Raw genomic sequence first — 13,197 nt, forward strand, 5'->3', positions numbered from 1 at the left:
AAGCAGGCCCTAAATTCCAGGCTCAGTCTGACCTGACCATGTCCCTTTTAAAATTAAACCCCTCCTGTATTGTGATAACAAGCCCTTGCCAGCCTCAGAGTCTAGTTTGGGAACTCCCCAGTGCCTTTTCTGTATTTCCTTTGCCACTGCCACTGGCCTATCCAGGTGGCTGTGTGTGCAGATTTCCCCCTTTCTAATCAGCCTGATTTGCCCATCCACTTCATTCAGTGATTGCCACTAGCCTGTTGGTTGGTTGCTGTGTCCCACATGACCCATGATCATGGAGTTTCACGCAGGCTCGTGCTCACATGACCTGTGTTCATGGCACATGGAATCAGAGAATATCAGGGTTGGAAGGGACCTCAGGAGGTCATCTAGTCCAACCCCTGCTCAAAGCAGGACCAATCCCCAATTTTTTCCCCAGATCCCTAAATGGCCCCCTCAAGGATTGAGCTCACAACCCTGGGTTTAGCAGGCCAATGCCCAAACCACTGAGCTATCACACCCTGATGCCTGCTGCTCCCTGAGTTTCAAAGGCCCTGCTGCTGCAGCACAAAGATGGCCTGATGCTCACAGTGCATCCTGTGGCCTGGTGCTTCGCGAGTGTCGTGCAGCGCACAGTTTGTGGCATGGCTCAGTGCCCACACTGCACCACATGGCCTGATGGTGCAGCCTGCTGTGCACCCTGGGGCAGTGCCCATCCTGCATTATATGGACCAGCCCTGAAGCCCAATGTCACAAATCCAGGTCCACATCGATAAAGAAAACCGAATGACGTGTTGGCACTGCGAGCTCTGGGGATCCTGATACCTCTTTATTCAGTTATGGATCTAGCACCTGCAGGACTGTCACAGAGATGCTGCAATGGGATTTTACCAGCTAGCACCAGATGGGAAACCCCCTCCGACCGTCTCCTTCCTCCCAGCAGACATGCTGACCCAGACCGTGGAGGCTCACCGGTGCCACTCAGGACTTGGCAGCCACAGCAGGAATCTAGAATTTGCATCCCGGTGCTCCTAAAGTCAGTACTTGAATGGAAATGCAGTCCCTATCACTAGAGCTGAAGGAGACTCTTCATTTGCTCATATCGGAACAGGGACTGTGACACATAGCTGAGCAGTTCTGGTGCCATCCAGTAGTAGGCAGTGAGGCACATACACAAACCTAGGGTTGTCAAACATCTGGCTCATGGGTGAGTATTTATATGTCCTGCATGACATACTTAGATCATCCGGCTTTCATTTTAAAAAAATGAAGTCAGTTTCTAGCTCTTGTGGCTGCAGAAACAACCTTCTAGATGTGACCTGAGTTTAAGCGAAGCAGGAAGGACTGCCTGAGTCTGCAAGCAGCCTGAAACAATGACTCGTCATCTGATTGGACGATCAACTTTAAACCCCAATGGTGACACCTCAGTATCAACATCATCTATTTAATCACTGATTATTTTAGTGCCTGGGGAGGACCAAGAGTGGGAGCTGCTGCTGAGAAGGAAATTCAGGGAAGGGGAGAGTACCAAAGAGAGGAGGATGCTGCTAGTAGGGGGGCAGCTGTGTGCACACCCTACCCACGAAATGCTTTGCTGCCAGATGGTGACTCACCTCCTCAGCAGCAGCTTGGGGTGGTTTTTGCTCTCCAAGTTCTTGTCAATGAGGTCAGCCAGGAGCTGCTTGAGGACATCGGTGGCATACTCCAGTTTGCTCTGCAGCACGGTCATGATGAGCGAGGCCACGTTGCCACGGTCCCGCATGGAGAAGCTGCGCTGGGACTCCAGAGTGCGGATGAAGGACAGCAGGAACACCTTGTTGTTGATGAGCTGGGCGAAGAGCTTTAGGCCCTTCTCTACCCGCTCCTGCCGATAGCCAGGGACCTGGGGAAAAGAGAAAAATGGCTTCCTTCATATTCAAGCCACCATAGGCCCCGACTCTGCAGATGCTCTGGGGCTCAAGCTCCCACGGGAAAAAACAGGGGGTGCCCAGCACCCACCAGCCACAGTGGGTCCGGCCCCCAGGGCTGCCCACTGATCAGCTATTCGGTGGGCCCGGGGGTGGCCAGGGGAGCAGCAAGCGGCTGGCAGGAGGCGCTGGGGGAGGGGGGTTCCAGGGAGGGGGCGGAGTGGGGGCAGGGCCTCAGGGGAGGGGGCTGAATGGGGGTAGGGACTCAGGGTGGAGCGGGGGGGTGGAGCACCCCCAGGGGGAAAAAAAGGCAGCTCCGGTGCAAGCCACTAACTCTCCCCCAACAGTCACTGCTTCGTGGAACGGGGCTTGCTGTGCGAAGCAAGGGTTCCATGGCCTGACGAGGTTACGCTGCAACAATGTACAGCATTGTAACGAGGGGCCAGGCCATGCCCGCTCCTACTAACCCGCCCCTACCCAGGCACCCCACCCCATTGCCACTTGGTTCCTGCCAACTGTGACACTAAACACCCCTGTATTCACACTCTCCACATAAATACTCTTTGTACAAAATATGCCTGGCGAGGTATCAATAGAAAACTATCAAGTATAGCTCAGTGGTTTTGAGGTTTGGCCTACTAAACCCAGGGTTGTGAGTTCAATCCTTGAGGGGGCCATTTAGGGATCTGGGGCAAAAATTAGGGATTGGTCCTGCTTTGAGCAGGGGGGTTGGACGAGATGATCTCCTGAGGTCCCTTCCAACCCTGATATTCTATGATTCTAAGTCACTGATCATTAATATTCTCGCATCAGGTACGTACATGATGGGTATTAAGAGTTGTGAATATATGCTGGCATAATAACTGAAGTGTGTGTGAACCAGCTATGTCAGGGGGAGTTGTTAAACGGGTCTATCCTAAATAAAGGAATGTCTGTTTATCTCAGTTTACCTATAACCAGTGAACAGACCCATCAAGCTAATGTGAGATGGAGGCAAACCTCACACTGACAAGTGGGGGAGGAAACAGGATGGAGTGTACATCCAGCAGGAGAGAGGAGCTTGGGCTGGGTTTCACTTTTCAGAAGACTCCATTTCAAAGGTTTCCTGATCTATAAAGACAGGGGGGTTGAACCTAAACTGATAAGCAACTGAATCAACTGATTGTAGACAATATTCAGAGGTGACAGTAAGCTGGTACACCCCGGTATGGTGTATCGGCAAGAGCCGGTGCACCGTACTGGGGCAGTCCGGCTTCCCCAGGGGGCAATTTAAAGGGCCTGGGGCTCCCAGCAGTGGCTGGGGCCCCAGGGCCTTTAAATTGCCTCCAGAGCCCCGCTGCTGGAGCCCTGGGGTAGTGGCTGCGGGGCTCCGGGGGCTATTTAAAGGGCCCGGGGCTCCCCTGCTTCTACCGCCCCGGCCCTTTAAATAGCTGCCAGAGCCCCGCCGCCACTACTCCAGGGCTCCGGGGGCTATTTAAAGGACCAGAGAGGTAGAAGCAGGGGAGCCGCAGGCTCTTTAAATAGCCTCCAGAGCCCTGGGGTAGCGGGGGCTCCTGGGGCTATTTAAAGGGCCAGGACTCCAGCTGCCTCTGCCCCCCCAGTCCTTTAAATAGCCGCTGGAGCCCTGCCACTTCCCCAGGGCTCCAGCGGCTAATTAAAGGACCGGGGCAGTAGAAGCAGGGGAGCCCCGGGCCCTTTAAATAGCCCCCGGAGGCCCGGGCTGCTGCTGCTACCCCGGTGGGGGGGAGAAGAAGGAGGAGGAGAAGGGGCGGGCACTTACCTTACAGGGTGGGCTGGGGCTGGCTCTGACCCCCTCAGCCCCGCCCCTACCGCCCTAGGCCCCTCCGCTTCCCCAGCGTACTGGTAAGTCACTCGACTTTCTTCCACCCCTGACAATATTACTGTACTGTACAAGTATCTAGAGTGAGGCCTTTTCTGAAAGCTTATGAAGCACAATGAGTAATAAATACCATGTGAAATGTCTGTATTAACCCTATGTAAGGAATTACGGCTACTCATTGATATTAGGCTGCACAGTCTGCCCAGACAGGAAGGGATGTCACCGCTCTCTACCTGTGTCCTACATACATTAAGCATGGTGGAATTAGATACAATGGAAGCCCCATTTACACAGTGGGGATCGGAAGCCCACAGGGAGGGAAGAACAGCCTCCTGAAACAAAGTCATTTAACTTTGGAAGATATAAGCAAGGACAGACGCCATCTTTGGCATCCATCACTAGGCAGACAGAAGATGGCAGAGCTCTTGCACGCTGAGAAAGATGGGTCCTTCAACCAAGGTGGGGTTGAAGTCTCTGGAACTGAATATAGGTGAGAAACCTGCTTAGGCAAAGGTCTTTCACCTAAGAAGACAAGGGAAGTCAACACCTTGTATTTCTGTGGAAGGTCTGGACTGAGGGAATCAGCCATGGCTGGGAAGAAGATGGACTGGTGAGAGAAACCACCTGGAACAAAGCCTGTATCTTGCTAGATTAAATATTAGACTTTTAACAGCGTATTTTGTTTTGTTTTACTTGTCACTCTCTCTCTCCCTTCATTCCTTACACATGAGCTCACGTCATCCTATGTACATTTTGTTCCCAAATTAATTTCATTTCTACCAGCAATCCACTCCATGCTGTATTTAAAGGGGAGGGTATATCTACCCGCGTGAAGTTAATAAGCTGTGATGTCCTTTCCTGCAGCAGCCCCTGCTACTCCAGTTCAGACTGATGGTGCTCCTCCAGCCTTCCCCTTTGCACACACTGTTGTTACAATCCAGCCCCCACTCCAGCTCGCAGACCCACCTCAATCCTCACCTATCACAGTGACTATTCCAATCCTGCCCCCGTCACAGAGCTCCGCCAGTGCCCCCTAGTGCTGATTTTCTGCCTCCCCTCCCCATGTAATTCCATTCCTGGGCTCCTACACACAGCTCAGCTGATAAATCTGAATCCTGACGACCTGCATAATCCCTGCTAGTCTAGTCCTCGTGCATGTTCCTGTATGGAGCCATGCCGAATTGCACTTTCCATTCCACACCCCATGCCGTGGTCCCGGCCCGGGAACTAGACAAAGATCCCATGCTCATTTCCACACATCACCTAAACCCTGAATGGCAGCTTCCCAGGAGCTGCCTTACCTCCTGGACAGCCGTTCTGCCAGGTGCCTGGCTGCAGGATGGAGCATCAGTGCTGTTGACCGACGGATGGACTGAGGACTCGGCTTTGACGCTTCCAGATTTTGTGTTTAACTGCCTCACTGTCAACTCTTTTAGAGTCATAAATTTTTTTGCAGAGATTACAGACTGCAAAATTGTCTGTAAGCAAAAACCAACAAACAAGCACAACCCATCACCCCTACCAGTGAGGAAATAATTAGCTTGCTTGCATGTTTAATGCTGGCTAATCCCATGGCGATTTTGGAGCAGCATAAAGTTTATTTGAGCTGTGTCTGGAAGTAGTTAATTAGTTAAAAAGGTGGTGAATGAGAACCTGCTCTGAATAGGCCCCGTGCTGGGGCCTTTTCCCAACTGGTACCTTCACTGGGCTGGCAAGGCTTGGTGTCTGTTTGTTTCATTCACTTTAACTCTTTCTTGGCACTGGAAAGAAGGTAGCAGAAAAGACCCTGCTCTGGCTTCTTTAGCAAAGCAGATTGGCAGTGGAAGTGCTGCTGTCGTCTACGAGGTGGAAGAAACGTGCCTGGATTTGAGTGATGGGGAAACAGAGCCAGAGGTCCAAGGGGTCAGAAGAAATGGTTTGATTTCTGAGCGCTGGAAGGTTTGGTTGGCTGCAATGCACTTGGGAAAAGCCCCCACTCTCTGTGTACGTGTGTATATGGGAGCAGGCACTCAGTGCATTGGATGGGCCAATTTCTGTTCTAGTCCACTGGTGTTTGCTAGTGTAAATGAGGGCAGAATTTGGCCCTAGGTGTGCAAGCAGCTCTGTGTGTACGCAAATGCACTGTTTGTGGGAAACTGTTTATTCTATAAAGCCAAATGAGGAGAGCTTGGGGAGAGCAGGACAAGGCCCAGGGTATGACTGTGCTCCGGGTACATGGTTGTCCCACGCTCACCATTAAAAACAACATCTGCCATTGGTTACCACAAAGTAGCATCCGAGCTGCATCACTACTTCCCCTTCCTGACTGGGGAGCAAGGAACAACTGTCCTCCCTGATACCCTTCCCAGGAAGATGCTGGCAAATAAGGAAGCCCGAACGGTCACTGCTCTATGCAGGCGTGTTTCTCTAGCGTTAGCAGAATTTCAGTCCTCATGAAGGGGAGGAGTGAGAGCACCAGCTACATCCAATTACTCTACAGTCCAGAGTACAGCCTGTGCCAGCTTCCCCTACGCAGCTCTGCCAATGCACCTCCGCCCTGGCCTTCCCTGCTAGCCCATGCCTGGACCTTTCCAAAGCACAGAGCCTGCCAAGATTGCCAGAGAGCTCTGCCAACGCACCCCTCAGACTTGGCCTGCAGCACGCCCCAGCTATCCCAGCCCAGGTCTCCCTGGAGCAGAGCTTGGCTGCTGTGCCAAACTCCAAAGTGGTTTTTGCAATGTGGACAGATGTTCATCTGGGACTATTATAAAGCTCAGCACACTCATTCTCACCAGTGATATGCACTGCACCAAATGCACTGCACCAACCCGCAGCCTCCTGGGACACCGCTGCTCATCTGCACGACAGGGAGGTTCCCTGGGCAGAAAAAGACCAGGGGAGCTGAGCTCCCTCCAAGCCCAGGGGGCGTTTGAAGCTGAGCACTAACGTGGCAAATTTGTTATCCCATCACAAAGAGCAATGCAGTTACAGAGCATGTTTTACATGTTAAAAATATATCTTCTCGCGGTGCTGCCAATCCTTTCTGAAAGTACTGCCATGCCCATGGGCAGTGCACACATCCCGGGTGTGCCGTGCCCACGGGCAGTGCAGACGTCCCAAGGGCCACTGGGCACATGGGCATCACAGAAGTCCTGGAAGACACCATAGACTCGGGTAGTGCAGAGGTCCCTGAGAAGCTGCCGTGCCCATGAGCAGTGCAAATGTCCTGGAGGGGCGCCATGCCTGGAGGGCTGCACAGACATCATAAAGGGTCAGTGTGTCCATGGGCAGTGCACTTGCCAGGGAATGCTGCAATGCCATGGAAGGGTATGTGGATCTGCCTCGGGTCCCATCTCTAGTGTTTGTTCATTGAAAAAGTCCAGAGCAGGACTCCAGCAGGAAGAGGACCCAATCCCATGAGAAAGTTAATGCAGTGGAGACAGACAGACACACACACACACACCCTGGCACTCTTCAATATGGACACACCACTCATCCCACCACTGGTGGAATGCTCCCATTTTTCCAGGTCTCCCCACTGTGAGCCTGGCATACGGGCTTATCCAGGAAACCCACCATTATTTCAGCTGTTGCAGAGCAGCATCCCAGTGAGCTGATGTGGTGTCTTTATGCTGCATCAATACAGATTAGGTTGTGTCACAAGGCAGTGACCTCACTCATGTCACTCACAGAGTCACGGCACTGTGAGGATGTCTCTTCCATTCCAGACAGAATGGGGAGGCAGGGGCCAAGCAGGCAGCCGGAGGAAGGAGATGGTCATTGTTCCTGCTTACCTCCAGATCCCTCAGGACAGGGTGGTCTTCAATGCCAGGGAAAAGCACCCTCATGGTATAGGTGCGGTAATCAAGGAAGGGGATGCCAGCGCCATCCAAGTCGCTCGTCAGCTCGTGAATGTCTGTCTGAAGCTCTGCAAAAGCTGAGACAAAGAAACCCATCCCCATTGCAGCGATGGTCCAGACCCACCCTGACCCTACCTGGAAGGAGGTCAGGCTAACACCTGTACGGGTGTCACCAGTGATGAGGGAGGAGGAGGATGTGCTGTACTTGCCCACCCACCAGCCTCTGCCTCTGATCTAATGCCAGACAAAGGTTCCATCTAGACAAAGCCCCACCCTGATTTAGGAAACTCAGTTTAAAGAGGGTTCCAGCAAAGCCTGTTTTTATCACCATTTGTCCAGCCCAGGTGGATGGGGCCAAACTGTGTCAGAACCAGAGATGGGCCTGACTGGGTCTGAATGCTCCTGAGCTCCAAGGGTGACTGGCTCCTGTACTGGATCCAGATTCAGTGGCTGAACCTTATCTTTTGAATGGACCCAACTGGACCTTGGATCTAAACTGGCCAGAACTTTGGAGAAGGGGGATCCAAAGCCAGATCCAAACTTGGTGGATCAGGGCCCTCTAGCTAGAGCTGTGTTTTCACTGCAAACTTTCAGGGAATTAATATCTTCCTTTCAGCATGCCCTCTGCCAGCCCTGGGGCCCCACCTCTCCACCGTACCTTCCTTGCACTCCAGAGCCACTCTGGACTCCAGGTTGTCCATTTGCATCTGCAGCCGCTTTAGGGTCAGGTCGCTCTCGCGGGACTTGCGCTTGTATGCAATCAGCACGGCCACGATGAAGATGATGAGCAGGCCGCCAGCCACGGCAATGCTGACGATGGCCGGCAGGCTGAGCGGGCTGTCAGGAGAGATGTAGACCATCCCTGGGGAGAACTCCAATCCTCCCACTCGAGCCTGCAAGGGAATAAGCGAACAGGCATGTAGCAAACACCAGCAAACAGGATCTCCCAGAGCCTGGCTACTCCTTCAACCAACTCAACCTGCAGCAATAGCACCTGAGCCAACGACCTTCCCGGCTCTCCCAAGCTAAGCAGGGTCTGAAGTACTTAGTGCTTGGATGGGAGACCACGAATCCCAGAGAAGTGGTGCCTTTGACATAGGAAGTGGCACACTTCTTTCTGACTAGATACTGAGCCCAGCATGGTGCTAGATGCTGGCTTTAGCAGTAAAGGTCAGGTTCAGGTGCCATGTGATCTATAAACACCCACTCGTGCTTCTTGTGAGAGCAAAATGATTAGCACTGTCCTGCCTGAACTGCAGCTTGGGTATGTTCTGACATCTGCTGCCTGACCCTGTTGTGTGGTGCTGGTCCCGCCCTGCCCCAGAATGTGCGCTGGCCTCTCAGGTGCATTCTGATGAGACAGTCCCGGTTACTGGGCAGGGTGCTAGAAGAAGCCAGCTGACATGTCAAATCCCAGCAACAGTTTGCTGAGCTGGCAGGTAGAACAGTCTTCTACTGATTTGTAAAACTGAACAAACTGGATCCAGAAGCCATAGGGGACGAATAAACACGGGGCACATGGAGTCCAACATGTCGTCTTTAGAGTGAACGTCCTCATCAGAGCCCCTGCTCTGTTACTCCAGCCTTATACCAGGGTAACTCGGAGCAGGGCTTGACCCTAAGGCTTTGCTTTGAACTCTTAGTGCCCCTGGCGATTGCTTGGAGCCAGAGACGTCCCTTGGGTACGGCGAATCAGGGCAACTGCTCCGGGCCTGGGCTCCGGGCACTTTGGGGAGTCCCGCGGGCCAGACCAATTGGCCGGATTTGTCACTTTCGCCCCAGGCCTCGCACCCCCTAGGGACGGCCCTGCTTGGAGCTCTGGGTGGCCTCGTAGGGGTCACTTCCTGGTTAAGAGACACCATGTAGCGGGCACCCCAACAGATGGTGTTGCTGACTCCAAGAGGTTTGCACCTCCCGGATCACCTCTGAGATGGGGCTGCTGGGAGCCTGTGTGCAGACTGCAACCCTAGAGCGTTAGTTGTTACATGCTGTTCCCATTCATTTTTATAGAGTGGGGCACTCTGGTGGGCTACACTTGGGCCTGGGCAGCGCTACTGCCTTGGGCCACAGCCACACGAGCAGTGCCAGCAGACAGGTGGCCAGCCTCATTCTCCCTGCCTGTTCTCAGAGGGCAGCCTGCTCCCTGGCCTGCCGCCTTGCTCGTCTCTGCCCCACTTCACTCTCCAGGGTGTGGGCACACAAGCCACCCCTGTGTGCAGTGGGAGGCGACTGGCACTGGGAAGCTTAGCTGAGGGAGGGGGCTGGGCCCAGCAGTGGGCAGGGCAGAGGAGAGGGGGCTCACAGTCCCTGAGACCCTGCGGCATCCCTGCTGAGCTGGATGGCAGGAGTCACCCCCAGGCTCCTGGGCAGGCAGTGATCCTGGAGAGTCCAGATGTGGCTCCGAGATGTCTGGGGAGAGATCGCTCCTCTTGTACCTGCTCTTTCCTCCTCGCATGCAGGGACCTGTTTTTCAGGCACTACTTTGCGCGAGCCGACGGAAGGAATTCTTCCCAGCGGAGCGAGACTCTCATCCTACACGCGCATACTGCCGGTCATGCTGCGGGAACGCCACATGCCTCACACTCTGTGGAGTTACACCCAGTCCCAGCGGGGTAAGAGCAGGGAAGACCCAGAAAACAAGTGCTGGGGGAAAGAGATTTTTTTTCACAAAGGGCAGTGGGGCAGCATGTGCCAGGGATTCTTTCATGGCCACATGGAGCAAATGTGACCTTGGATTTCATGGTCTTGTCTGCAGGACTCACCCACGGTAAACAGCAGGGAACTAAATGGGCCAGATCTTCAGCTGGTGTAAATCGACACTGCCCCTCTGTGCCGTTACCCTGACTTGCACAAGCTGCAGATCTGGCCCAGTGTGTCTACCATGGGAAGGTGAAGGGCTGAGTGAGCGCTATTGGGATTGGGACCTGCGGCTGTAGGGCCTCTGCATGTAGAACCTGCTTATCAAGAACCTGCTAAAAATGAAAAACCCGCTCTAAAGACAGCGAAGGGAAGCCTGGATTTCCTCCAGAGGGTTCCTGTGGACGTGTGAGCCATGCATAGTGAAAGGCAGCTCTAGAGACAAGGGCACCGTATGAGAAGGAGAGCAGGGTGTATGTCCTAGGGAGTGTACAGGAGCTGCCAAGAAGCAGGGATGGGATTAAGAAACGGGAAATCTAAACTAAATATGAGAAAATGCTCCCTACCAGAGAGACGTATCAGCTCATTGGCTTGTCTCCCAAAATGAGGTTGCTGGGACTATTTAACATGGACCGGAGAATGGACGTGGTAGAGCAATCTTGCCCTGTCTGGGGGACATACTAGATGTGACTAGATGGGTTGATAGTAGCTTCTAGGATTCTGAGTTAACATCCTTACTCTCAGCTCTGGCTTCACTGCAAGCAACCTGGTTTCCTTGTCAGTTTCTTCTTCTCTGGCCCTCTTTGACTTCTTGTTTGATTTCACTGCACTCAGGCTAACAATCCGAGCCTCTGGCAAACATTCTGCTCAGATCCTCCCTGTAATTTTGAGGACTGGAGGAGACAGAAAGCAGTGGGAAACTGGAATCCTGCACTTTATGTATGGTCCAAGCACAGAGCAGACACCTCCATATCCATTCTATACACACATGGCCTGGCCAAGGACCTTGACCTGGACATGCTTTCTGGGAGTGAGACTCTCTGTGGTATCAGGTCTCTTCTCCAGCCTCAGGCCAAACTGGAATTCAGCACCAGCGGCAGTAGATTTGTGCCAGATCCTCTACCCATGATCTAGCTTACGAAAGGATGATCACTGTGCTAATTCTATTGTCGCAACAGGACTCTATACATCCCAGGACATGCTCCCTCCCTCCCAAACCTAGCCCTGGAGACCTGAACTCCACACAGTAGTGACTAAGGATTTGGGAGATGTTTCGATGCAAACCTTAATCTCGACCTCCACCTCCCCACCACCCTCTTCTCACATACATGCATCTCTCTCCTCTGCAGCTTCTCCCCTCCTCTCACCTCAGTGACCCTTCACTCCTTTTCATAGCTCATCTCAAAACCATGCACTGGATCCATGTCTTTTAGTTTTCTCTCTCCCCCTGTTATTTAACTCTGTCACTGTTTTGCTGATCCTTGCCCTGAGAGCTGACCGAGGGAGGGAACACGCTGACATCCACACGAAACACTAACCCCGTTGTTTCCTACTTCACTATCCCCCTTTGCAATTGTTCACACATTCCCACAAGCCCTTGTGGACCTAGGTAAGTGTTACCACTCCCAACTTCCCCGCAAGGGAGACGTTCAGTGATTTGCTCAAGATCACACAGCCTATCACTGGCAGAAGGACCCAGGAGATCTGACTGTTAATTCCCATCTCCCTCCTCATCCTCACAGTGGAGTTCCAGTGAAACAGCGAGGCACTAACTTGAGGAACAACAATGTCAGACTGGAGAAGACATTCCCCAGAACGGCTGTTCCCTCCGTTAATTCCGGCTTCCATGCCATTGCTAAACCAGTGGCTTTTACTGCAGGTAACCGTCTGTCCTTGATCCGCAGCTCAGCCATTATCAGAGCAATGGCTCTGTGTTTGCAGGTTTATGGCATTAACTCACCCTTAGTGCACTGTCATGTTACTGATGTTCACAGACATGTTTAAACGCAACCATCTTCCCACATTTCTAGGGGGGCCTTTCCTGTACACTGGGAGCCTCGTTCTGTGACTCTCTCTACCTGACGAAGGCTACAGTGATCAGAGAATCCCTGTGTCATGGAAAGATCCGATTCTGCTCTCAGTCTCACTGAACGCCTTGGGTTCATTTGTCATCCTCCTGCCTCTTGGCTTATCTCCCAGGCCTTGGCTTTGCCAGCCCCTGACTGAGCTTTTTAACTGCATCCATGAAAATGCTGGCGGACTCATTACGTCCTATTCAAAAGCCCTGGAATGAAAGCAGAGAATGACATCGCTAGTGTGTCCATAATATGCTCTACAGCTGTGAATTAATTGAGCCCCACGTTATGGCTGGCACGAATGATCATCTCCGTTTTACAGCAGGAGAAACTCTGGCGTAGGGAGGTGAAGTGACCAAGGTCACACACAGTGAGCTTGTGGCAGAGTCAAAAATGGAACCCAGGCATCCTAACCACCAGTTCTCTGCTCTAACTCAGAAATACGCTCTCCTTACGTACCCAAGTATTATATCACCAGCAACCTCGACAGATTTCTCACCATTGAAATAATAACAAAAAAAAATCTACCCTACAAGGGAAAATAAATTGATCAGGGTCATTCAGAAACATTGCTCATCCACATTTGCAGACAGCAGCCTTGCCTGTTTGCATGCCCAGGGTGTAATGTCATTTGCAGATTCATTTCTTTCAACCAATAGGACTGTAAAATGCAAATGATTTTGCCGACTCATTCTGTATCGACAGTATTCAGAGTATGGAGAAGAGGAGGATAAAGGAGTGGTATGGAGGGAGGAGGAGGAGCTACCTCTCAGGCCACAATTTCACCACGATCTTCATTTTTCATAGGAATAATACTAAAAATAACACTAAATTATGCAGATGGCAGCGTAATCGTTAGGCACCAAAGCCCAAAGGTCCATTCACCCTATGGTCAATGCCCTGCACGTTCATTC

The 13,197-nt window shown here is 52.4% G+C and overlaps 1 protein-coding gene across 1 annotated transcript in view; it reads right to left on the bottom strand.

Annotated features, from left to right (window-relative positions):
* The window catches only part of PLXNA4 (plexin A4), a 582,073-nt gene that overhangs the window by 74,835 nt on the left and 494,041 nt on the right, over positions 1-13,197 (bottom strand). Inside the window, exons 19-21 of the mRNA XM_037889370.2 lie at positions 8,230-8,464; positions 7,506-7,648; positions 1,599-1,867 (exon numbers count right to left, since the gene is read on the bottom strand). Of these exons, the coding sequence (XP_037745298.1) occupies positions 1,599-1,867; positions 7,506-7,648; positions 8,230-8,464 (647 nt within the window). The remainder of the gene's footprint in view (positions 1-1,598; positions 1,868-7,505; positions 7,649-8,229; positions 8,465-13,197) is intronic.

Source organism: Chelonia mydas, chromosome 1 (genome assembly GCF_015237465.2).
Source record: "Chelonia mydas isolate rCheMyd1 chromosome 1, rCheMyd1.pri.v2, whole genome shotgun sequence".
NCBI lineage: Eukaryota > Metazoa > Chordata > Testudines > Cheloniidae > Chelonia > Chelonia mydas.